Consider the following 23,936-nt stretch of genomic DNA (forward strand, 5'->3'; position numbering starts at 1 on the left):
CTATCCATGTTCGCTACATAATTCGATCTTTCTTTTTTTGAAAAATTGATTAATGTTTATTGGTCGCACATAGTTCTTCCTCGGAATCCACTGTCGCAGTGAATGGTTCTTAGGATTTTATCTGTGCGTAAAGCGATGCTTTAAGTTGATCCTTTCTGCTTGAGCTTTCTCCCTGTTTATGTTTCCATGGAGATGTGCTCCAATGTTACTGGATTACATATTTCTCTTTGAAAAATAGGTTGTTTTATTTATTTTAGTTTCTTGGTTTCTGGAGTTACTGAAATTATTTTCCAGGGAAAATGGATTATTGTTGTCAAAATGCCCAACCGATATGCTTGGAAATGCCAGAAAGTATAAACAGATAAAGAAGTAAAGTAGGGGAAGATTGATGGCAAATAAAAGACTCATAGCTCAAAACTCAACCTGATTTTTGTGATGGTTTGAGCTCCATTTTGAGGTAAATGAAGTCGGCAGCTTTTGACATATAGAAGGACTGAACTGTTAATCTTTAACGCAGTCCCTCTCGCATTGAAATTTATAGGGTTTTACGCGGTGGTAAAGCATCATCAAAGACATGGATTGATTGATGAATCGATAACTGGTTGATTCATTGGTCTAAAAAAGATTTCGAATTCCTTTCCAATGAAACTGTTTAAAATTGCTTTTGAATTGTTTTCGACCAAAAGAACCGGAGCTGATTTTTTTGCCCAACTAGAACCAATTGAATGGGTCCAAAAACCACCAAATTTGCGTTTATTAAATTCTTTGAGTAACTTATAAATTTTGTTCGAACAAATTATTTTGTGTCTAATTTTTAACCCAAAAACTCCAATGATCCAATATGAATGAAAATAATTAAAATACTAGAAAATTATAAATTAAAATGGTTAGGTACGTGAAAATTATTAAATTTTAATTCGTCAAATTTTATTTTGGCAAATCACAGTTTTAGGCTCCTAAATCAGCTTTACTTTTAAAAAGTAAACTCTAATGCAAAGTAGCATCGATCAAACAAAGAAGCTACAAGAAAGCATTGCATACTGTAAATTAAAATTTCATTCTTATCCCTAAATTACTTGTTTGTGTTTAGAATTTTTTTGAACTTTTTTTATATTTATTCCATGTATTGAATTTTAGATAATTTCATTGAGTTCAAAAGGTTAGATTATTTCAGAAAAATCATTTTAGGTTCAAATAATTTGAGGTTAAAATCAATTCTACGTTTGAGTCTAATTAAACAGATTCTTGTGCTTTTTTAAGATCAAATAAAATAGGATCAAAATTTGAATCAAAATTGAATGCTCAAACATACTCCACTTTATACCATAAATACGAAAGATGTTCACACCAGAAGTGAACCCTAAATCCAGTAAGCAAGATTTGTTTGCAGTAATAAAATGGCAGACAGGACTCATTATCAACTACAAAGCCTATGCTTAAACCCTAAATCCCTTGCTATTCCTTCTTCCTCTAGCCCCTCGAACTTCCTCCCCTTTGACCGCACATAAGGCTTAGAATGGCTGTGAGGCACACCAGGTGCTGGACCAAAGTGTTTAACTGCTTCACGAGCGTTCTTTGGACCTCGCAGTAGCACCTGCAGTTCCATCCAAAGTAACTGAAATAAATCCAGACGCCATTTTCTTCTTTCACAAGACATAATATAAGCCGAAGGATCGGTCTTAACTTATTTCATTTCCAGTCAAAGGGTGTATTTGATTTCTCTGTATACCGAGAGACACTCGGTATCGAGAAAAGTTTAACCAATCCGGACTACATTTCAAAAGAATGAATAAATACATTAAACTTAATCAAGTTATATAGAAAAGAGCACCAATATCCTTAACAAGTAAACTTAACAAACTAGTACATTCACATTGTAAAGAGACAAACTTCGGGCACATTATGTTTTCGAGAAATCATCCCTGTAACGTTTTTAATAGTGCATGGAAGTAAAACCGGCATTTCAACTCCTAAGAGTTTCAATAAATGAACAAATAAGCAATAAAAATTTCAAAAAAATAGGACTCAAAAATGTCAACTGAATCAACATACATACATTTGAACTAACTAATGTAGCATAACAACTCGAAACAAAATGCAAGGGAAGGATTGATATCGTGTTCTGACCCAAAGGAGCCCTCAAAGCAAGCTGATCAAAAGTCAAGCATTCCCCACCAGCCTTCTCAATCCTAGCTCTAGCAGTCTCAGTAAACCTAAGAGCTGTAACCGTCAAAGCTGGAACCTCATAAACCCTAATATCATCTGTCACAGTCCCCACTACAACACCAATCTTATCCTCCTACAATTTATTTATGTACAAAAAGGTATTAAACCCCAAACCAACAATAATTTAAAGATCCTAAAAACCCAGAACCACAAATAAAATACCTTTCAATTCATGAATTGAATAAGCCTAGACAGAGATAGTGGAGGCTTGTTAACTTTGCGCATAAACAAGCGTTTCAATATCACAGCATTGAAGTTGCTCCCAGCTCTTCTTACAAGGAAACGATAAAGCTATAACCCAAAACAAAAATCAGATCATTTACTCCAAAAAAAAGAGTAGACATTTTTCTATACAGAGAGTGGAAGATAAAAGGTAAGACCTTGACGAGAAGTTTAAGGTAAATATCATCGGATTTGGGAGCTGTCCTTTTGGACTTCTTGCTCTTACCTCCTGCAACCAAATCAATCCCCTGTTAATGAAAAGACGAAGAAAACAAGAGAAATATTAGAACTTTCTTTTTCATATTTTTAAGTAAAAAAGATGAAACTGGGAAAAGAGGGAAAGAGACCATTGCTGGAGCTTTCACGGTGGTGGTGAAGTGGAAGAAGCGCCGGGTCTGACTGAGTAGCAAGGGTTAAGGTTTTTGAATTTGTATTTTGTGAAATTGGGCAATTAGGTAGAGTTGGGTTTATTGATTTGGATCATGGTCCTTTATTGATAAACGGGCTTTCTTTTAATAGGGGATTCAAGATTCATAGATCTGATATCCGGCCCAATTTCAGGTTTTGGTGGATATTGATTTAGTAAAGGTTAAAATATGCCATAAGTCTCTCTACTCTTCATAAATTTAGAATTTAGTCCCTATATTTTTCGGATTTCAAAATTCAAGTCCAATCATCAGTAGTTGAACCTGAATTTCATTTTATTTTTGCTAAACTTGTTAACGTGACATTTTAACACTTTGAAGCAATGTAACTAAAAAATGATATTGTAATGAATCGATTTTTAACAAAATAATTTTAACAATGTTAATAGTTGGATTTGATTTTTGAAATTTAAAAAGTAGAAGGATTAAATTCATAAAATTAAAAGGTTTTAGAAATAATTTAATAAAATTTTAAAATAGAGAAATAAGGTTTAGTGCCATTTATTTTATTTTCTTTTCAAGAAATAAAAAAGAGTTTTGGTGGTTTCCTAATTCTAGACACAACTTTTGGGAGAAGGTGAGTTCAATGGTGGAGTCAGAAATTTTTTTCGGGGGTTAGAACTAAATTGTATACTTTTGCAGTAGTAAAATGTAATTTCACAATTTTAATAATTTATCTCTTTATAATTTTAAAAGATTAAATCAAATTTTATTATTTTTGGAGGATCAAAGTGCAATTTTACCATTACTAATTAAAATTTTATAAATTATAAAGAGTCTAAATGAAAAAATTTCATTTTAGAGGAGCCGGAGCGCCTAACGCCACTGGAATATTAAACCTCAAATTAAGTGTAATATAAGAACTTAAATTTATCAATTATCATATAATTTAATGAAGTAGAGATTTTTTTTTTCAAGAATTTAGAGGTAGAGTTCATTCTTGTTGTTCTGGATTTTTATATTTTTTCTGGTATAGTTATGACTTTAATTTGAGTGAAAAAAGATGAAATAAACGGCATGGGAAGGTTCCTTCTTAAGGTTCCTTCGGCTGAACATAATAGTACTTTTCAAGCTCCAAAATGAAACAGATACTCTTTAATGCTACACTGTTTTGCAGAATCTTGTTGATGAAGGAAAATACTTGGCCAGTTTCCTCTTTGTCTACATGTCTTCAAGTACTGTTTTCTTGATTGAAAAAGAACACCCCATAGCTTGGATTGCAAGACTTCTATATATGTAAACATATGTGGAACAGCAATGGAAGAAACAAGGGAAGGAAGTGAAAAGAGAAGGTGAGAAAAATGGGTTGTTTCTTCATATGTTCACCAAAATTTCTCTTCTTTTACCTTTTAATTGTTCAATCGTTTGTCTCAGAGACAATCTCCTTTGAAGACAATAAGCCAACAGCCTATGAAGTTCTCATGGATTTCAACTTCCCTGCTGGTCTTCTCCCAGCAGGTGTTACTGGCTATGATCTAGACCCTATAACAGGTGAATTCTCAGCTTTCTTGAATGGTACTTGTACCTTTACGCTTCAAAGGACTTATAAATTGAGATACAAGAATACCATTAGAGGGTATATTTCAAATGGGAAGCTTGCAAGATTGGAAGGTATAAGTGTGAAGTTCCTTTTCTTCTGGGTTAATGTTGTTGAAGTGTCAAGGAATGGGGATGAGCTTGAATTCTCAGTAGGGATTGCTGGTGCTGGTTTTCCTATGGATAGTTTTGAAGACAGCCCTCAGTGTGAATGTAAGCTTATATGCAATGATCAGAAAGTAAGGAAGATTAGGGAAATCCCTTTTGTTTCTGCTTGATTAGAACCCAAGTTTGAAATGAGGGGATAATTTGATGTATTGAACTCTGTCACATGAATTTTATTGGTGTTCTTGCTCAATGGAATGAATGAATGATGGCTTATTTTGTTAAATTGTTTGCTTTTTGATGTTTGCTTATAATTTTGCTTGATTTGGTCTTCAGGTTTGTTTGTTCATAATGTTTATTAACTCCATTGTGTTAACATCATGATTACATCTAACCATACAGAAAGGGTTTTCCCCCCTTCAATTATGATGTTAATGCAGGCTGGTTACTTCTAAAGTTTAGTATAGCTATGTCATAAAATGGGATGGCACTGTGAAAAATGTGGAGAGCCACTACTTATGAAGGTTGGGGGATAATCAAATAGTTAGAATTTGAGCAGAATAGGGGTGGGTTTGGATGGGCGATTGGGTGCGGTGCGGTGTGTTTAGCTTACTTTTTGTCTCACGCTACAGTATCACTATAGTATCTAATCTCACCACCACCGCTGTTTTTACACTAACCGCAGGTAAACGCACTGCCCATCTAAACTCACTTTAGGATTATATTCTTCTTGCCTTCATTTACCATTTGTCCTGGAAGGTATTCATAGGGACTGGGAAGGTTAGCTATAGCCTATGGGTCCTCTTTTTGGTCCTTAGATACCAGGGTAGTTTAGCAAGTGTCAGCTCAAAATGTTGTAGGACTTGAACGACTTAACAAGAGGATGATGGATGTGTGCGAGGGGTTTTCCTTAGATCGAGGGTCTCAGGGGAATCGTATAGACCTGTTAAAGGGTTGAGTTACTTGTCTAGATTCGAAGGTTCACTTGAAATTTGAAAAGTTTTGGGTAAAAATATTAAGTTCGAAAAATAAACTTGGACAAAAAAATTAAACTCATTTAAAATATGGGCCAGAATCAGGCGTTAAGCTTGAACCTGATCCAGCCTGACTTGTTATTGAGTTTATAATACTTTATATTATGTTAGTTTTATATATTATGTAATTTAGAACACATTAAAAAAAATATCATACTAAATATATAATATTATTCTAATGTAAACATTAAAATAATGTTAAGAGGCTTATATAAAAATAATAATAAATAAAAAGTGTATAAAATTATTAAATATTTAAATAATATAACATAAATATTTTTAAAACAAATTAAAAATTAATATGGACGGACCTAAAATGGGCTTCGGTTAGTCTTTTGCACGGATTTAGACAAAATTTTAAGATCATATTTCGGGCCAAACCAAACTTAAGGTGGGTTTGGATGGGCGATTGAGTGCGGTGCGGTGCGGTGCGTTTAGCTTACTTTTTGTCTCACACTGCAGTATCTAATCCCACTGCCACTGCTGTTTTTACACTAACCACAGGTAGAAGCACCACCCATTCAAACCCACCCTTAGACAAGCATAAAGTATTTTAATAGATAAATGTCAAATTTATATATAAATTTTCATCGTAAAATGGTAGTAATTCAATAGTGTTGTTAGTGGTTTGCGAAAATTGAATCAAAATTAAAATTTCATGTATAAAATCGCACAAAATCAAAGTTTATGTATGACATTGTACATTAGATCAAACTTCATGTACAGCTTTTGATATTTATCTCATATAACAATAAAGTCCAATTGGTAATTTTGTTAATTATATTATATTAAATTTATAATGTCATATATTCAAAGTTCATTAATAGTGTTATAATTGCAGTTTAATTATTAAATCAAACTAAATCACTGGGATTAAAAGTAAATGGATTAAATTTAAAAAATCTAAAGAGTACAGGGACTGATGGCAAAACAAAACCAAATCCTTTCAGGTTTTTGGAAGCTTGAGACAACCAAATTTCACCAGGTCTTTTGCATATAGCTGAGAAAATATAATATAATAGAGGTAAGTTCTTACATCTTAAGCAAGTCTTAGATAAATACTAAACAACTTAAAGTAAATATAAAGTTACAAGCAATCAAAACCTTAAATCTGGGATTATTAATTTGTTGGCAAATAACATATTTATGTATGTATATATATATTGTCAAGATTGTTTTTCATTTTCCAGTTTATAAAAAACAAAACCCAAAATCTGACAGAAAACTAATAATTTCTGATACCTAATATACTTGATTAAATTTATCAAGAACTATTATGACCAAACAGCTATAGTTGGAGCCATTTCCATGTTTTCTCTTTAAAGATGGCATAACTCTAATGGCTACCGCCTACCAACGACCCCATTTAGTGGACCCCATCTCTCTACAAGGTTAAATAATCTATGGTTTGATCTTGGGTTAATTTTCTTTCTCTTTATAACTACAAAGGAAGTGTCCCCATTGTATATCTTTCACCTTTTCTGGTGTTTCCTTTTACATCCAAATACCCTTTGCCTTTGAAGTTTGAAGCTTTCAAACTGTTGGCAATGTTGAATCTTTTTTTTTTTTCAAAATATTTGACAGCCAACATCCATGAATTATTGTCTTTCTTCATCAATTTCTTTCCTTTTTGTAAAGGTTGATCCTTTTTATTCTACTCAATTACATAAATTTCTACCCTTTCCTTTTAAAGATTTTATTTTGTCCTTTTTGTTGACCTTTACTTATCTCCCTTTGTTCATGTAAAAAGGGGTTTTTTTTTTTTTTTTCTTTTTGTGTGTGTTTATTTGTTGAAGTTTCAAACAATACCCTTTTCTTTCTATATATGAATTAAGTCTTTTTTTGGTTCATTTCTTCTCCCTTTCTGTCGATACCCTTTCTTTATAGTATCTCCCAATAAAAAAAATTGAAGGGAATTGAGTAGGTGTTTTTATCTCTAAGACTTTGAAGCATAAAAATGATGATGATGACAATGGAAGGAATGATGGATCAGGGTGTATTGGACGATATAATAAGAAGGTTGTTGGAAGGTAAAGGAAGCAAACAGGTTCAGCTTTCTGAAGGAGAGATCCGTCAGCTTTGTGTTAATGCTCGTCAAATCTTCCTTTCACAGCCTAACCTACTTCAGATTCATGCCCCCATTAGAATCTGTGGTCAGCTCTCTCTCTCCTTCTCTCTCTCTTTTCTATCTATTTATGAAATTGCTTATGTTTTTGGCTGTTGTTATTTGAGGAATTGATTGTTTTCCCTGCTAACACTTTGATAGCATCAACTTTTGAAGAGAATTTGAGATAAATTTTTATATTTAGTTCATTTGGATATGCCTTGGTTCTAAACAGTTTGTTTTGAAAGTTCATGGAATGAGAGTTTATTTAGGTTTTTTGGATAAGTCCAATTTGTGTTGAAAATGGTTGTAATGAAGTATATAGCTTGGTTGAATTAGATGAACTTTGTATCCAATTGGGGATTTTTCTTTGGTAATTTGGGAACTAATCTCTTTCCTAAGGAGTTGAGCAGCAAATATTTTGACTCCTATGTTGTTGATGTTGTTATAATGGGATATTTTGTCTTGAACTTCATGCGTATTATGAAGCAAGCCTGAACTGACCGACTAAACCGACCTTCCGCTCGATAAATTCTAACATATAGGCCTTATACAGGTGATATTCATGGACAATACCAAGATCTCTTAAGACTCTTTGAGTTTGGTGGCTATCCTCCTGCGACAAACTACCTGTTCCTTGGGGACTATGTAGATCGAGGCAAGCAAAGTTTGGAGACGATTTGTTTGCTTTTGGCCTATAAGATACGGTATCCCGACAAAGTTTTTCTCTTAAGGGGAAACCATGAAGATGCGAAGATCAATCGAATTTACGGATTTTATGATGAGTGTAAAAGGCGATTCAATGTTAGGCTTTGGAAAATATTTACAGATTGCTTCAACAGTTTACCAGTGGCTGCACTTGTTGATGAGAAGATACTTTGTATGCACGGAGGGTTGTCTCCAGAGTTGGAAAATTTGGATCAAATAAAGGAAATTCAAAGGCCAACAGAGGTTCCTGATAATGGTCTTCTCTGCGATCTACTTTGGTCCGATCCTGATCCGAAGATCGAGGGCTGGGCAGACAGCGATAGAGGAATTTCATCTACTTTTGGAGCTGATGTAGTTGCTGAATTTTTGGACAAGAGTGACCTTGATCTCATTTGTCGAGGCCATCAGGTAAGCGTGGTTTCTTTTGAGCTAGAACTTTTATGAATGGTTGTAGGTTTGTGTATGCAATGGAACCTTTAAGTTCAAGCTAGAACACTAACCAATCTAGTTTTTGCCTGCATCTATTGCTTAGAAACTCCTATCTAGTTGACCTTCCCCAGAGATTGTTTACAAACTCCGGTCGAGTTAAATGATCTAGCATCTCTTGTCTTTGGTTGCATGGAAATGCTTTTACAATAAAATTTCTTAGCATCAGTATTGCTAAAAGTTTACTTGTCGGAAAAGGCTAGACGATAACATGCATTTCGATGACATCTAAGATACCACCAGACATTCTTTTGCGACACATGCTCCTGGATTAGCCGTCAAAATATGACCAATATGGTCATTACAATATGGTCATTATTAGTTATTTCATTCAATTTGTTTAGATTGAGATTTTTCTAAGTTTTGAATTGCAGGTTGTGGAGGACGGCTACGAGTTCTTCGCTAGCCGAAGATTAGTAACAATATTTTCAGCTCCAAACTATGGTGGAGAGTTTGACAATGCTGGTGCTTTATTGAGTGTTAATGAAGATCTTGTGTGCTCCTTTGAGATACTGAAACCGGCTGATAATAAATCGTTACCAAGCGGTTCTAAGCCCCTGAAGAAGGTACGTATGTCCACCTGAGCAATGCTATCATATGTTGCAGGTTCAGAGAAACATTTAATTGATTATAGTTTTTTTTGTTGTATCTGTATTCTCAACAGCCACCAAAGATGGGGAAGGTTTGATGTTCCATGAATAGGGATTGCTAGGGATGTCATTCTGCTCAAACCCGAAATATGACGAGTTGAATTGAAAAAAAGTTCCGATTACTTCATTGTACGAGTAAACTTCCATAAGATTGCTACTCGCAAACGAAGTCGTCGGAAGAGTCTGTAAATTAACCACCCATTTTCCCTTCTGTGCAGTAACAAATTTGTTTTTGCATTGGACATAGTTTTCTAATCACTATCAGTGTGCAATCTATGGATGGATCTGCCTTGATTTGTGTTGAATATACTTCGTAATCACCCTATTTCTGGTTTACTTAGGAACCATATACCTTGTTTAACTGCGGTAAAATCAATTGCTTCTATGAAAACACCATCAATGAAAACTTACCTAAAATTTGGACCTTGATAAAGGCTGTGCTTGAAAGCTACAAATTACGCCTCTTATTGCCTCCCTAAACAAGTTCTTAAAACATCACGAATCATTAAAAGACAGTTATTTCTAAATCTACCCATATCAAGGACAATGATTAACAATATCTAAGTAACTACAACGGAGGATTCAAAGTTTTGGGAAACAGCAAAGGCAAACTTTTATTTTTGCTATGATTTCACAATAGAACTGCAAAATTAGGCTTATACTAATGTATAACTTTTGATATATTTGTCTGGTACAAATGGAGGAGGGTTCACAAAAATATTGATCAGTCTAGCATTCGAGCGGAGAAGTGAACTTCGTAGATATGCCAACCTGAAAAAATACCAAAAAGAAATGAAGAAACGCGTAAACAACAGTGGCGGGGAATGAAAACCATTGAAGATTTTAAGTACTGAATACTTACAGATTTCAATATGACATTTCCAAAAACCGCAGTAACGTTCATCTTCGATTCCCTTTCCTATTTCCTTGACTTGAAGTGGGTGTCGGGTTCATCTTGACTTCTAGTCTCCTAGCAGCGCGTTGAATAGCTGCAAGCTTTTGGCGTTGGTTATGGCTCTTTCTTTTGCTGCTCGGTCAATAATATTACGAAAGTAGTAGATGATTATAAGATTTTAATGCAAAAAAGTATCTGAAAAAACTAGACAACCTACAAACAGATTAAATACACTGTGAAGTGAAGTCCACTTAGCATTGAATACTTTTCCAGACATGGATATCCTTCTAGGAAACTTAATAAAACTTGAAAAAAAAAATTGGACTCCTGGAGGAAAACTTAATGATTCACAAGAAGGAAGTAACAGAACCTTATAAAAAGTAGGCCCGCTGTAAGAACAAGGCCTCCTACTGCCCAAGAAACTCTTTCATTAGAAGGCATATCCTGGAGCCACTGCTGGAAATCTTCTAAGAGCCCAGAGTTCCCAGTTTTGTGGGGTTTCTCAGATCGTGAAGCTCCCCATGAATCAGCAATTGAATCAAGACTCGCTTTGCCACCATAACAGGACAGTTCTTCAATACCACCATGCATGCCAACGGATTGTTCAACACGGAAACCTGCAGCAAGGCATAATTCTGTTCCATTGGATGCCCATTCAGATGCTCTACCACAAACAAAGTCATTTGCTCCACATGGTGCTAGAACCTGACAGAAAGTTTCTTCATTTGAATTAGATCTAGGGGAATATCTAAATTGAGATACTAAACCAGTATGACACAAAGCAAAACTAAATAAAGCTCCAACGCTCAAACACATTAATGTACAACAGAGAAGATATCCGACTTCATTGAATGATGGGAAGCACCATGAAAGTAACCATCCTAGCTATCAAATTATTACAACCTAAGTGTCGATAGCTCTTCAGAGGATATATTAAAACTTTATAAACACGCAACCCTCCCCCGACCCCATTAGTATATGATCTTTACATGGTGACTTAAAAGTCTACCTGTGTCTTTGCATCCATTGAGAAGTAAGCATTAGAGCAGGCCTGAAATACTCTATCACAGAAGGATGTGCATATAAGTGGGGGTCCAGGCTGAACTCCGACTCGTGGATCGCATATGGAACATTCCAGCAATTCCCACAAATGCAAACACTCTTCACTGGCTTCACCTGTTAAAGCCAGCCTCCTAATAGAAAGCAAAGCAGGATGTGTCTGGGCAGCATCACAGCAAGTCTTTTTCCGAAACACCCTACAGAGTGTCAAATCCTTGTGTCCCTTCCCCACCCTTTTAGGAGGTTTCCCCTCAGAAGAGAAGGGCGGAAAGCGACCACCTTGAGATACACAAAGACCACCAGCTTCTCCTGGTAGATAAAAACAAATGAATCTAACATGCTGCAGCTTTGTAGGCAAAATTTAGAACCATAAATTGTTGTATTTAAGGAAGACCATTAAATGAGAAGCTCTTCAAAGTAAAAACACAACATGCTTAAAAGAAATATCTGCAATCTACAGAGTAATCTAACATATATACATGGGTAAATCAGCTAACTTTGAAGCTTAAAATTAACAAACTAAAAAGAAAAAGAAACAAAATACCCCATTATCTAAACCCAAATAAAAGAAACAAAGCCTTGCTAACATCACGGTTCAATTGATTGAGGCCAAAAGAAACCTCCTTTTATCAAAACAACAACAATTAATGCCTAATCTCCAACCCTAAGTCAAGAATGAATAACTTGAAACAAAACCCATAACAGTATCAATAAAAGAAAGAAACCCAATGAAAGAATTTTTGAAGCTAAACGAACACTAATAAAAACAAGAAAAAAAGAAGAAGAGGAAAGCATATATTGTTTGTTACCATAGGAAAAGGGCAGAAGAAGGTTGAAAAGGAGAAGAAATATAAGAAACCCAAGTTCAATGTTATTCATTGCTTTTACTTGTACTCTGATTTTTGAGCTGTGAATCATTGAGAAAACCCAGAGAGGTGGCGGGGATCCTGCATTTACAGTGGTGGAAGAACTGAAAGAAGAAGAAACTGGAAGAGTGGAAGAGATCAATGAGCAGAGACTAAAACAACGTTAGTACTACGCTTGATGTCAAAATAATCTGGTAAGTCGTCCTGGGTTTTCGGGTATTCGTTTGCCCAAGTTTGTATATTTGACCCGTTCAATTAACTGGGCTTTGTCCCACTCCCACCATGCAATACAAACAAACCCGTTTGGAACCCATTTTGACAGGAACGAGATTAAGGTCCCGCTATGGGTTTAGAACATGTTCGGCCTTTTAAGATTAAATTCGACTGAAAGCAGAGCAATAAATACTAAACAACTATATTTACCTGTGTTTGGATTGCATTAAAACAAAAGAAAGAAGAGAAGTTGCAAAAGGAAAAAAAGAAAGGAAAGGAGAGTAACACTCTATTGATGCACAAAGTGAGAGTCGGTGATTCTGGTCGGTTAACTTATTTTAGTACTAGGTGGAGAGCCGCATGTGGCCATAGAGATCCCAGCTTGGTTGATCTAGAGAGGAAGGAGAGGCCTTTGATGAGGAAGAAGATTGGAGAAGAAAAATCCCCTCCCTCCTAAAAGCGAAGCCTGGAAATTTTTTAGACGAAATTAAATTGTATATTTTTATAATAATAAAAATATAATTTTATTATTTTAATAGTTTATATATTTACAATTTTTTAAGGATTGAATTAAATTTTTATCATTTTAAGGGTGAAAGTGTAATTTTACCATTACTAATTTAAAATTTTATAAATTATAAATGAGTCTAAATGTAAAATTTTGCCTTTTAGAGAGGATCGAGCCCCTGCCAACCCCTTAGATTCACCACTGCTCCCTCTCTCGTCTTAAACCCTTTTAGAGGAAAAATAAGAGATTGTCTTTTGTGTCAATCCATTGTAATGATAGTTTATTCATTTAAAGGGCCATAATGTATAAAAGATGTAACAAGTGAACCCTTGATGAGATTTAATAATATTTATATGCATAACAATTGTCCCTCAGTCAAGGGAAAAGTTATAAAGTTACTTTTCTTAAGTTCGTTTTTCTTTTAGAGGTGTCATTTTTGGTAAGGACAATCTAATAGTGGAACATTTTTTGAAATATTGTGTAACACCCCGGACACTTGTGTGGTCCGGTCACTGGGCCTAAGCTGCAGGAGGTTACCATACAAAACTCAGATAACATTTTATGTACTTTAAACATGCATGACAGGCCATGCCGCGGACTAGTAAATGATGGATCACTACAATGGATCGATCAGCTATACATAGTATTTTTTAAAGCTAAATTGGGAATTTTTTTCCACATACAACTTTTTCAAAAAGTATGGCGGATTGTTTCGCAAATACCTCTACAATACAATAAGTACTGCGGAAATTGCTAATGTGCATTAAAAACAAAACTTGCATTCATTTTATTTACAAACATCAAGAGAGGACAAGGATAGCCCTTTAAACTCTAACTTGGCTTATTACAAAATAACAATTGCCACTTAGAACAATTATTCAAAATCAAAGGCCTACCATAACGTCTAGCGGATAGTGTGACCTTCTTGTTGTTTCGATCTATGAGTTCTAAATGTTCCAAAATCTACAATGTAAAAGTAATTTTGGTGTAAGTATTGAGAATACTTTGTAAGCTCATACAAATTCAATAATCACTTACCTCGCATAATAATTATATGATAAAATAATACGAAATTATAGTTTCCCTATCCACTAACATAGTTCGCCAACAAGGTAAATGCATATATTTTATTAACTATAATATATCGAGTAAGCAACATGATATAATGACACTCTTCTTGTCAAATTCAATCTCATACCTTTCGTTGATACGGACTTCAACAATATTAATTAATTCTTTCATTTCCCCTCATTTCTTAACTTTCTAACTTCACATTTCACATGTTTTATATTACTCGATGAACATCGTAAAAGAATTCAAAACACAAGTACGCTTCAGTGCAAAGGCTCATTTGAGCTAATCACATACAGAGGTATAAGGTTACCCGTTGTGCTAAATCTTTATCGACACAATAAAAGACTAACCAGGGCTATATGCATGTAAGGTTACCAGTCCAGACTAAACCTTTAAAACGACATCAGATTACACGTCCAAGTTAGATCTGTGTCACATGTATCTTCGAATCCGCAACAAATGTTGGATCTCGGAATCATCAGGAAATAACATGTATCCATGTGTATGAATCTTTTACTAAGTTTATTGGAACACTGTCATTTTGTAATTCCATTCACATTCTTTCATAATAGAATTTAGTATTTTTCTCCTCTCTAAATATACTTAGCAATCAAATCTACTTGCTAAATTTTTAATTGTATAATTTAAAAACAAAAGGAAAGAAAGTTAAATAATGTTCATATTGCATGAACTTACTTGACGGAATGGTAACACACCATGATAAATCCTACTCAACAACCTTTCCTTTTCCACGGTCTTCTCTTTACAAATTCAAATCTTGATCTATAACATAATTTAATTCAATTCTTATCAACCAAATATCATTCATCGTCTTACTGCATTTATAAGTCAATTCAATTCTATCACTTGAAATTCTAAATACTATTCATCAGCTTACAATGAATCTAAACCCTTTTGGACATTCATACTTGAATCTTTATAAATTAAGAATAACAATTCTTCACTTTACCAAGTAAATCTTTTTATATCTAAATTTCTAATCAAATCAATTAACATCAACACCTCAAGCAAGTAACAATGGTAACACTTCAAAACTTTAACAGTTTTGAAAATAGATACACGGGTTAGCTAAATTGAGTTATTACGTTCACAAAAACATAAAATTTATGAGAATCAGACTACAATTTACTTATCATGCAAGGTCGAAAGCTAAGGAGATTCTTAAAGCTTTTCTTTCCTCCTACTATGGTGAGATTTCGAAGAAGAATATGAGAATGAAAATCATTCTCTTTCCTTCCACTGAAATGCTTACTCTCACAATTATCAAAGTGTTATTTTACTAACATTCTAATAGGTGTTCATCCAAATCCACGCATCAACCATCCACTAACATTGAAAGTGGACAATTGCTATATAAAATCTTTTAACTCTTAAAGGTCAAAGATGACTAGCTATTACCTTCATTACAATTTAGTCATTAAACTAAAATTTATTATCAAATCAACCAAATTATTAAATCAAATTTTCTCATAATAATATAATAGACTAGTAATCATGAAATATGAAAACTTACAAACTCACCCATCAATAAACGAGGTTCCGAAATCATCGTTTTCAATACCACTGAAATTGAACCGTTACATATTGAAAGCCTAAAAAAGGCAAAAAAATCTTATACGAGGATGCAATACATATAGTTTAGGATGGTTAACTCTTTTAATACAGAGCAAAGAGTTACACCACTTAATTCTTATGCCATGTAACACCCCCTAACCCTAAACTGTCGCCGAAACAGGGTTACGGAGTATTACCAGACAAATCGGATATCTTATAACTATTTCACAAATAAATAACATACATAGCATCCTTGTATCAAATATGTCATATTAGTTCCATTTCATACTTGTAACCAATTTAAACATCATTATACAACCATAATCACAAGATTATTATTTTTAACCTATACATCACCTAGATACATGCCACATTATCAAAAAAAAAGGTTCATCACTAAAATTTTTCTGAGGTCAGGATTGCTCTGGATGCTGGACCGGACACTGGCTTTCTACTAACCTGCGCACGGAAACAACCGTACGCTGAGTATAGGTATACTCAGTGGTATTACCATAATTTAAATTTATAACATTAATCAATAAATTATATACATTCAATTTATGCCTACAATTATTCATTAATTATTTCATACTTTAAATTAACTAATATCAATAAGTAATATTTCACTATCTCAATTTTATTGGATTTTTCACATCTCATTCCAATAGTTCATTTCAATTCATATACAATTCATTCAATTTATCACTATATTCAATATCAACTCTATTGCAATTTGTACTTATTAATATCATATAACAAAATTTACTCTTAATTAAATCATGAACTTTGGGTTCATGTCTTCAAATCTCATATCTCGATTTCCAATTCACATATCAATTCACAATTTCACTTTCTCATTTCTTTCCATATCTCAATCAATCACACTTATTCAAATTTTCTCATTTCGATTATTTACCCCTATTAACTTGACTCGGACCTTGGCGGATACACGGATCCAACCAAACACACCAAAATGGCACACAGTGCCTCATCGGATAGTTCGAAGCAATAAAGTGACATTCAGTGTCTCATCGGCAGCGCTGAAGAAAGTTGGTACCCAGTACCTCATCGAAACTATCCGAAGAAATATAGTGACACCCAGTGTCTCATCGACTCGAGGTCGAAGTATCCCTGAACAGTTCCAATCCTATGGCATGCCAACTATATCCAACTCAGCCCGACTAGTTAATAGGGTATTCAAATCATTTTTCTATTTCAAATTCAATTTCGATGCAATCACAATCACAATTCAATTCAAATTCACTTTCCACTTTCTAATCAATATACAATTCAATACTAATACATTTTCCACTTTTCAATCAATGTACCATCAAATGCTCATATATATTCATACTTCGTTTCAATTTCATTCAATTCACAATTTCTCAATAAATTTCTCAATCCAATATGCATTTCAATACCACATTAATTCTTTTAATTCAAATCATATCACTAGTAATTTCCATTCAATTCACATACAATTCAATATCATTAAATTCAATATCGATTTTCACCTTATTTTTATTTACTAAACATATTATTCAAAATTCAACAATTGCTATTAATAAATTCAACACCAATACGTATTTATCATTCAATTCAACCTTGATACTTACCTCAATTTGCTTATCATGTATATTAATTTAAATTTTAACAATTAATAATTAATTTCGAATTATGGTAATACTAACCGAAATTTCTCTTGAGTCACTCATTGTCCACCTTCTCATTTCCTTTCTAGGTCAATGACTCTTGCGCGACATTAGCTACGTAATTAAACAATTAAAAATTATTAATACACAATTTCATTTAAATATTTTCATTTATTCCTAAACTTTACCTAAATTTTAATTTAAACCCTTATCAATACTAATTTTATTTTTCCAATCGAACTCCATATTCTCTCTTAATTCTCACTATAAACTCATTTTAACTCTTCAATTTCACCATAAATCCCTAATTTTGAGATTCTTTTAATCCCAACTATTCAAAACTTACACTTTATATTACAATTAAATCCTTTACTAACTTCTAACTTGAAATTAAATCAATTTAACCCCTAATTCATCATCTTTCACAACATGAACCATGTCTTAAAAAATCTAATATCTTACAAAATTTCAACATAAATCCAAAAATACTTTGTTCTAGGATTCCAAAAATCAAAATTACAAGAAAATAGATTAAATTAACTTACCAAATTAACTTTGAACCTTGACACCCCAAATTTTCCTTTTTCTTTTCTTTCTTTCTTTCTCCCCTGTTTCTTCTCTATTTCGTCCATTGCTATTATTTCTTTTCTTTTAGTTTCTGTTTCTTTCTTTTACTTAGTTATTTAAGTTATACATATATATATAAAATATAATATAATAATATAATTAATATAATACTTATTTATTAAGTAAATAAATATAATATATATTAACTAAAACATCTCATATATTTCTTCTGTTATGTCGCGTCAATTTAGGCTGATGGCATAATAGCCTATTTGGTCCTTTTAACTTTTCTTTAATCTATTATTCAACTTTCACCCCTACTTCAATTTAGTCTTTTTTCACAATAACTCCCAATTAAGTCAAATTCACTTAACCAAAACTTAATTAATCACACAACTAACTTCGTAAATATTTTTAATAAATATTTACGAACCTGTTTCACTAAATAGGAGGCCCGATAATTCACTTTCCAATACTTGCACTTTTTAGATCGTTACAATTCTCCCCCCTAAAAAAATTTCATCCACGAAATTTCTCACCTGATACAAGTTATTTAGTCAAATCTTTTCTTCTACCTTTTTAATTGAAGTCCATAAAATTCAATGATAATTCATATAATTTCCGGACTCTTGTCAAAACTCTTTTTAGAACTTGATACTATGCTTCACATAATACCATTAGTTTAAGGATGAAATGCAGTGTTACAGTACAATCTCATACCCAAAATTTACTGTAATTTCCTCAAAATCACAATATAACTTCGGATCTCCATTCACATCAATGAAGACTAGCTCTCTGCGTAAACTAACAATCTCAGAAATGCATAACTCACTAATCTATCAAAAAAAAATTTGTACGTATTGAGATAAAACGCACAGACTTCTTCAAACAGTCAACAATAGTTCAGATAACATCTATCTTCTGCGATGATAAGAATAATCCTGATACAAAATTCATCGAAATTCTATTTCGTTTCTACTCAAATATCAACACATAATATAACAGTCCCTAAGACACTTGAAGATCAGTTTTAACTTGTTGATGGATAAAAAAATTGAATATAAAGTTAAAAATATCGCGTTTTATACCCATTCACCAGTACAACTGTCTCAGATTATTGTATATCTTAGTACTCCCTGAATGAACAAACAATTACCGTTATGAGCTATATGTAACAATTGTTGTATAATCTCTGAATTTCTCGGGTATACGAACACTATCTCAAAACAACCAACAATCATCAGTTCCAATTTGAAATTTTGAGTCAAAAATCAATTTACGTTATACCCTCTTTAACCTATCTTGGGATTTCTTAACAGTTTCCTCTGTTTCTTAAATTAATTTCGGCCCAATCATTTTTCTTTCATCAATTCTATCCAACACACAGATGTCCGACATCTTCGACCATATAATGCTTCATGTAGAGTCGTCTGAATACTTGATTGAAAACTATTATCATATACAAAATCAGCTAAAGGGAAATAATGTTTCCAACCTGTTTCGAAATCAATTACACAAGCTTGAGCATGTCTTCTAAAATTTAAATAAACCTCTCTCAGATTATCCATCTGTCTACGGATGAAAAGCTGTACTGAAATTGAGCCAATTTCCCAATGATTCCTACAACTGTCTCCAAAATCTCAAAGTGAACTACAAATTTCAATCAGAAATTATTGATACTGGAATACCATGAAATCTTATAATTTCTCGAATGTACACCTCAGCAAGTTTTTGAAGCAACCAATCAGTTCTGACCGTTATAAAATGAGTTGATTTTGTAAGCCTATCAACCATCACTCATATAGCATTCTTATAATTTATTTCAAAATCAGGAAGTGAACAGTAAACTGTGGATCCCTATCAAACATATCAAAGATATCTAAGACTGGCACTTCATATAGCTTGACAATTTCAAGAACTTATATATCATTTCATTCTGGTTTCCCAATACATCTTTTCAATTTATCATATTTCCCGAATGAGAGATATATTACCATTATAAGTTCCATATAAAATTTTCTGTGCAGGCTTTGAAATTCTTCAGTACACCAGTTCTATCTTGAAATAACATACAATCATCATATTCAAATCTGATATCCTAAATTAATAATTATTTCACTCTGTATCCGTTTAACTTACAATTCATTATCACCTTTCTGGCTTCACAGATCTATTGTAGAAACATCAGCTTAGCTTTAAGTTCAGCTAAAATTAATCTTTCATCAGATAATAACAATTGAATATTTATTGCTCATAAAGCAAGCAAAGATCTCCCTACTCAAAACATCTGCAACTATATTTACTTTTCCTGAATGATAATCAATTATCAAATCAGGATCCTTCAATATTTCAAACCATCTACTCTGTTTCAGATTCAAATCTTTCTATACCATCGGATGTTTTCAAGTCTATGGTTCGTACATATATGATATTTTCACCATACAGATACTGTTACCAAATTCCCAGTGCAAACATGATAATTGTCAATTCAAGATCATATATCAGGAAATTCTTTTTTTTTTGTAGTGTTACCTGGCTATAAGCATAGACCATTACTTTGTCATTCTTCATCAAAATACAGTCTATTCCATTTAATGATGTAACACTGTAATAATAAATTTCTTACCCGAGTCAGACTGCACTAGAACTAATGCTAAGCTTTAAATTATTCCGAGGCCATTGTCATCAAATAAATTAAAGCCATAGTACTATAGCAGATCTAACGTCTCAACAATATAAATGGATCAATACTTCAACTTCAATAATATTTTTCAAATAGAAGAGAAAAATCGAGGATGGCTCCAATATGAACCAGTGCAATAATACAGTTTCTATAATATGTGATCATACTCTCAAATTCCCATGATCAAGTCAAAATTCATAACAATAATAAGTATAAGTACCACTGACCAACGGATATCTCTTCCCGTCAGACCATAAAATAACAAGAAAACCAAGACAACGAAATCCAACTTGCAAAGTTGTACTGAATTTCCGAGACGATAATCCATGTTTCATAATAAAAAATATTGATGATATCCCAAAGAAAGTCCAGAAAAGCAATATTGTACATTCACACTATAACCATCATAATAGAAACACTGTAACTTGCACATTTATTATTCAGAGCTTCAACCAACAGAGGTAAAAAATAATATCATACGAATCTTATCATCAAGTCTTCTATCACTTATAATAACTTGGGAGAACCAAAGGAAAGATAAAACAATACCACTCATGAATCAATCAAACTTGAAATCATTTCCATCTATTACCATATTTCGCCAACCTTTTCATATAATGATTATAGCATTCGAACATGAACAGTTACATATATCTCCAAGAATAACAATACATATAGAATGCCCAAATAAAATATTTAGAAAAGATTACTGTAATATACTCGATTATAACAGTTGTATTCAAATATTTTTGCAATTCCATCACTAATTCACTAACATATATAGTCATCAACAGCCCCATATCATCCAATTCACTCACGAATCTTATTCGGAAGAAATTTTCAGTTAACTCATTCTGTAGATACCATATCTAAATAAACCGATTTCTCAAAAATAACTTCTTTCTTTAATAGTAGCATTGTGTATCCCAAATAGTTTTTTTAAAAAAAACTCTGATATCTCTCTTCAAAACCCATCTTTATTTACTAACCCATTCTCAGTTTTAACTGTTTTATTTATCATTCCATCGCTGAACTCTTCAGTTCCACACCTTTGAACTAGATCAATATAAATCTTACGCATTTCATTATAAATAACTGTACCAATAATGGGGTGGAGATCGTAAGGCCTCACATTTTAACTTCATGTTTATACTCATATAACATAACATTTATCATTTCGTATGTACCATAAAACATTTATCCATACCTTTTTCAATTTATATATTATCATAAGTACCATTTTACTTAGATACTTGAGTATCACTTTCGAAATCATCGAATAGCTGCGAGTTTATAGCTGCAAGCTTTTGGCGTTGGTTATGGCTCTTTCTTCTGCTGCTCGGTCAATAATATTACGAAAGTAGTAGATGATTATAAGATTTTAATGCAAAAAAGTATCTGAAAAAACTAGACAACCTACAAACAAATTAAATACACTGCGAAGTGAAGTCTACTTAGCATTGAATACTTTTCCAGACATGGATATCCTTCTAGGAAACTTAATAAAACTTGAAAAAAAAAATTGGATTCCTGGAGGAAAACTTAATGATTCACAAGAAGGAAGTAACAGAACCTTATAAAAAGTAGGCCCGCCGTAAGAACAAGGCCTCCTACTGCCCAAGAAACTCTTTCATTAGATGGCATATCCTGGAGCCACTGCTGGAAATCTTCTAAGAGCCCAGAGTTCCCAGTTTTGTGGGGTTTCTCAGATCGTGAAGCTCCCCATGAATCAGCAATTGAATCAAGACTCGCTTTGCCACCATAACAGGACAGTTCTTCAATACCACCATGCATGCCAACGGATTGTTCAACACGGAAACCTGCAGCAAGGCATAATTCTGTTCCATTGGATGCCCATTCAGATGCTCTACCACAAACAAAGTCATTTGCTCCACATGGTGCTAGAACCTGACAGAAAGTTTCTTCATTTGAATTAGATCTAGGGGAATATCTAAATTGAGAAGATACTAAACCAGTATGACACAAAGCAAAACTAAATAAAGCTCCAACGCTCAAACACATTAATGTACAACAGAGAAGATATCCGACTTCATTGAATGATGGGAAGCACCATGAAAGTAACCATCCTAGCTATCAAATTATTACAACCTAAGTGTCGATAGCTCTTCAGAGGATATATTAAAACTTTATAAACACGCAACCCTCCCCCGACCCCATTAGTATATGATCTTTACATGGTGACTTAGAAGTCTACCTGTGTCTTTGCATCCATTGAGAAGTAAGCATTAGAGCAGGCCCGAAATACTCTATCACAGAAGGATGTGCATATAAGTGGGGGTCCAGGCTGAACTGCGACTCGTGGATCGCATATGGAACATTCCAGCAATTCTCACAAATGCAAACACTCTTCACTGGCTTCACCTGTTAAAGCCAGCCTCCTAATAGAAAGCAAAGCAGGATGTGTCTGGGCAGCATCACAGCAAGTCTTTTTCCGAAACACCCTACAGAGTGTCAAATCCTTGTGTCCCTTCCCCCACTTTTAGGAGGTTTCCCCTCAGAAGAGAAGGGCGGAAAGCGACCACCTTGAGATACACAAAGACCACCGGCTTCTCCTGGTAGATAAAAACAAATGAATCTTGTAGGCAAAATTTAGAACCATAAATTGTTGTATTTAAGGAAGACCAGTAAAAACACAACATGCTTAAAAGAAATATCTGCAATCTACAGAGTAATCTAACACATACACATGGGTAAATCAGCTAACTTTGAAGCTTAAAATTAACAACTAAAAAGAAAAAGAAACAAAATACCCCATTATCTAAACCCAAATAAAAGAAACAAAGCCCTGCTAACATCACGGTTCAATTGATTGAGGCCAAAAGAAACCTCGTTTTATCAAAACAACAACAATTAATGCCTAATCTCCAACCCTATGTCAAGAATGAAAAACTTGAAACAAAACCCATAACAGTATCAATAAAAGAAAGAAACCCAATGAAAGAATTTTTGAAGCTAAACGAACACTAATAAAAACAAGAAAAAAAGAAGAAGAGGAAAGCATATATTGTTTGTTACCATAGGAAAAGGGCAGAAGAAGGTTGAAAAGGAGAAGAAATATAAGAAACCCAAGTTCAATGTTATTCATTGCTTTTACTTGTACTCTGATTTTTGAGCCGTGAATCATTGAGAAAACCCAGAAAGGTGGCGGGGATCCTGCATTTACAGTGGTGGAAGAACTGAAAGAAGAAGAAACTGGAAGAGTGGAAGAGATCAATGAGCAGAGACGAAAACAACGTTAGTACTACGCTTGATGTCAAAATAATCTGGTAAGTCGTCCTGGGTTTTCGGGTATTCGTTTGCCCAAGTTTATATATTTGACCCGTTCAA

General features: G+C 33.4%; 4 protein-coding genes across 5 annotated transcripts; 2 read left to right on the forward strand and 2 right to left on the reverse strand.

Moving 5' to 3' along the window:
• Window positions 1-1,294: 1,294 nt before the first annotated feature.
• On the reverse strand, window positions 1,295-2,914 carry LOC105792500 (60S ribosomal protein L18-3). Its single transcript, XM_052634369.1, is given in 6 exon segments — window positions 1,295-1,477; window positions 1,480-1,594; window positions 2,093-2,299; window positions 2,389-2,517; window positions 2,607-2,696; window positions 2,796-2,914. Coding segments are annotated over 6 exon segments (585 nt in total). The 5' UTR covers window positions 2,799-2,914; the 3' UTR covers window positions 1,295-1,436.
• A 1,184-nt stretch (window positions 2,915-4,098) lies between these two features.
• Window positions 4,099-4,800, forward strand: LOC105792499 (uncharacterized). The gene has a single exon (XM_012621103.2). The coding sequence runs from the start codon at window positions 4,175-4,177 to the stop codon at window positions 4,685-4,687; it is 513 nt and encodes a 170-aa protein (XP_012476557.1). The 5' UTR covers window positions 4,099-4,174; the 3' UTR covers window positions 4,688-4,800.
• Window positions 4,801-7,035: 2,235 nt separating this feature from the next.
• On the forward strand, window positions 7,036-9,801 carry LOC105792501 (serine/threonine-protein phosphatase PP1 isozyme 9). The gene is made up of 4 exons (XM_012621106.2): window positions 7,036-7,701; window positions 8,209-8,768; window positions 9,221-9,412; window positions 9,511-9,801. Exons 1-4 carry the CDS (start codon window positions 7,506-7,508, stop codon window positions 9,532-9,534), a joined length of 972 nt encoding a protein of 323 aa, XP_012476560.1. The 5' UTR covers window positions 7,036-7,505; the 3' UTR covers window positions 9,535-9,801.
• Window positions 9,802-10,084: 283 nt separating this feature from the next.
• Window positions 10,085-23,842, reverse strand: LOC105792502 (uncharacterized). Of its 2 annotated transcripts, none has more exons than XM_052634414.1 (5): window positions 23,625-23,842; window positions 11,401-11,759; window positions 10,762-11,096; window positions 10,359-10,523; window positions 10,085-10,267 (listed from the first exon to the last, which is right to left on the reverse strand). In XM_052634414.1, exons 1-4 carry the CDS (start codon window positions 23,731-23,733, stop codon window positions 10,397-10,399), a joined length of 930 nt encoding a protein of 309 aa, XP_052490374.1. In that variant the 5' UTR covers window positions 23,734-23,842; the 3' UTR covers window positions 10,085-10,267; window positions 10,359-10,396. The 2 variants fall into 2 exon arrangements, with proteins under 2 accessions (XP_052490374.1, XP_012476561.1); XM_012621107.2 differs by lacking the exon at window positions 23,625-23,842 and adding an exon at window positions 12,260-12,477.
• Between the last annotated feature and the right edge of the window lie 94 nt (window positions 23,843-23,936).

The sequence above is a fragment of the Gossypium raimondii genome, chromosome 8 (genome assembly GCF_025698545.1).
Source record: "Gossypium raimondii isolate GPD5lz chromosome 8, ASM2569854v1, whole genome shotgun sequence".
Classification (NCBI taxonomy): domain Eukaryota; kingdom Viridiplantae; phylum Streptophyta; class Magnoliopsida; order Malvales; family Malvaceae; genus Gossypium; species Gossypium raimondii.

Excerpts from the sequence above, each read along its gene's own strand:
- LOC105792499 (XM_012621103.2), top strand. The coding sequence starts at position 4,175 with ATGGGTTGTTTCTTCATATGTTCACCAAAATTTCTCTTCTTTTACCTT.
- LOC105792501 (XM_012621106.2), top strand. The coding sequence starts at position 7,506 with ATGATGATGATGACAATGGAAGGAATGATGGATCAGGGTGTATTGGAC. Across the intron at positions 8,769-9,220 it reads TCATTTGTCGAGGCCATCAG|GTTGTGGAGGACGGCTACGA; the intron begins GTAAGCGTGGTT and ends TTTGAATTGCAG. Across the intron at positions 9,413-9,510 it reads GTTCTAAGCCCCTGAAGAAG|CCACCAAAGATGGGGAAGGT; the intron begins GTACGTATGTCC and ends TATTCTCAACAG.
- LOC105792502 (XM_052634414.1), bottom strand. The coding sequence starts at position 23,733 with ATGATTCACGGCTCAAAAATCAGAGTACAAGTAAAAGCAATGAATAAC. Across the intron at positions 11,097-11,400 it reads CAATGGATGCAAAGACACAG|GTTCTAGCACCATGTGGAGC; the intron begins GTAGACTTTTAA and ends ACTTTCTGTCAG. Across the intron at positions 10,524-10,761 it reads GCGGGCCTACTTTTTATAAG|CAAAAGAAAGAGCCATAACC; the intron begins GTTCTGTTACTT and ends TTGACCGAGCAG.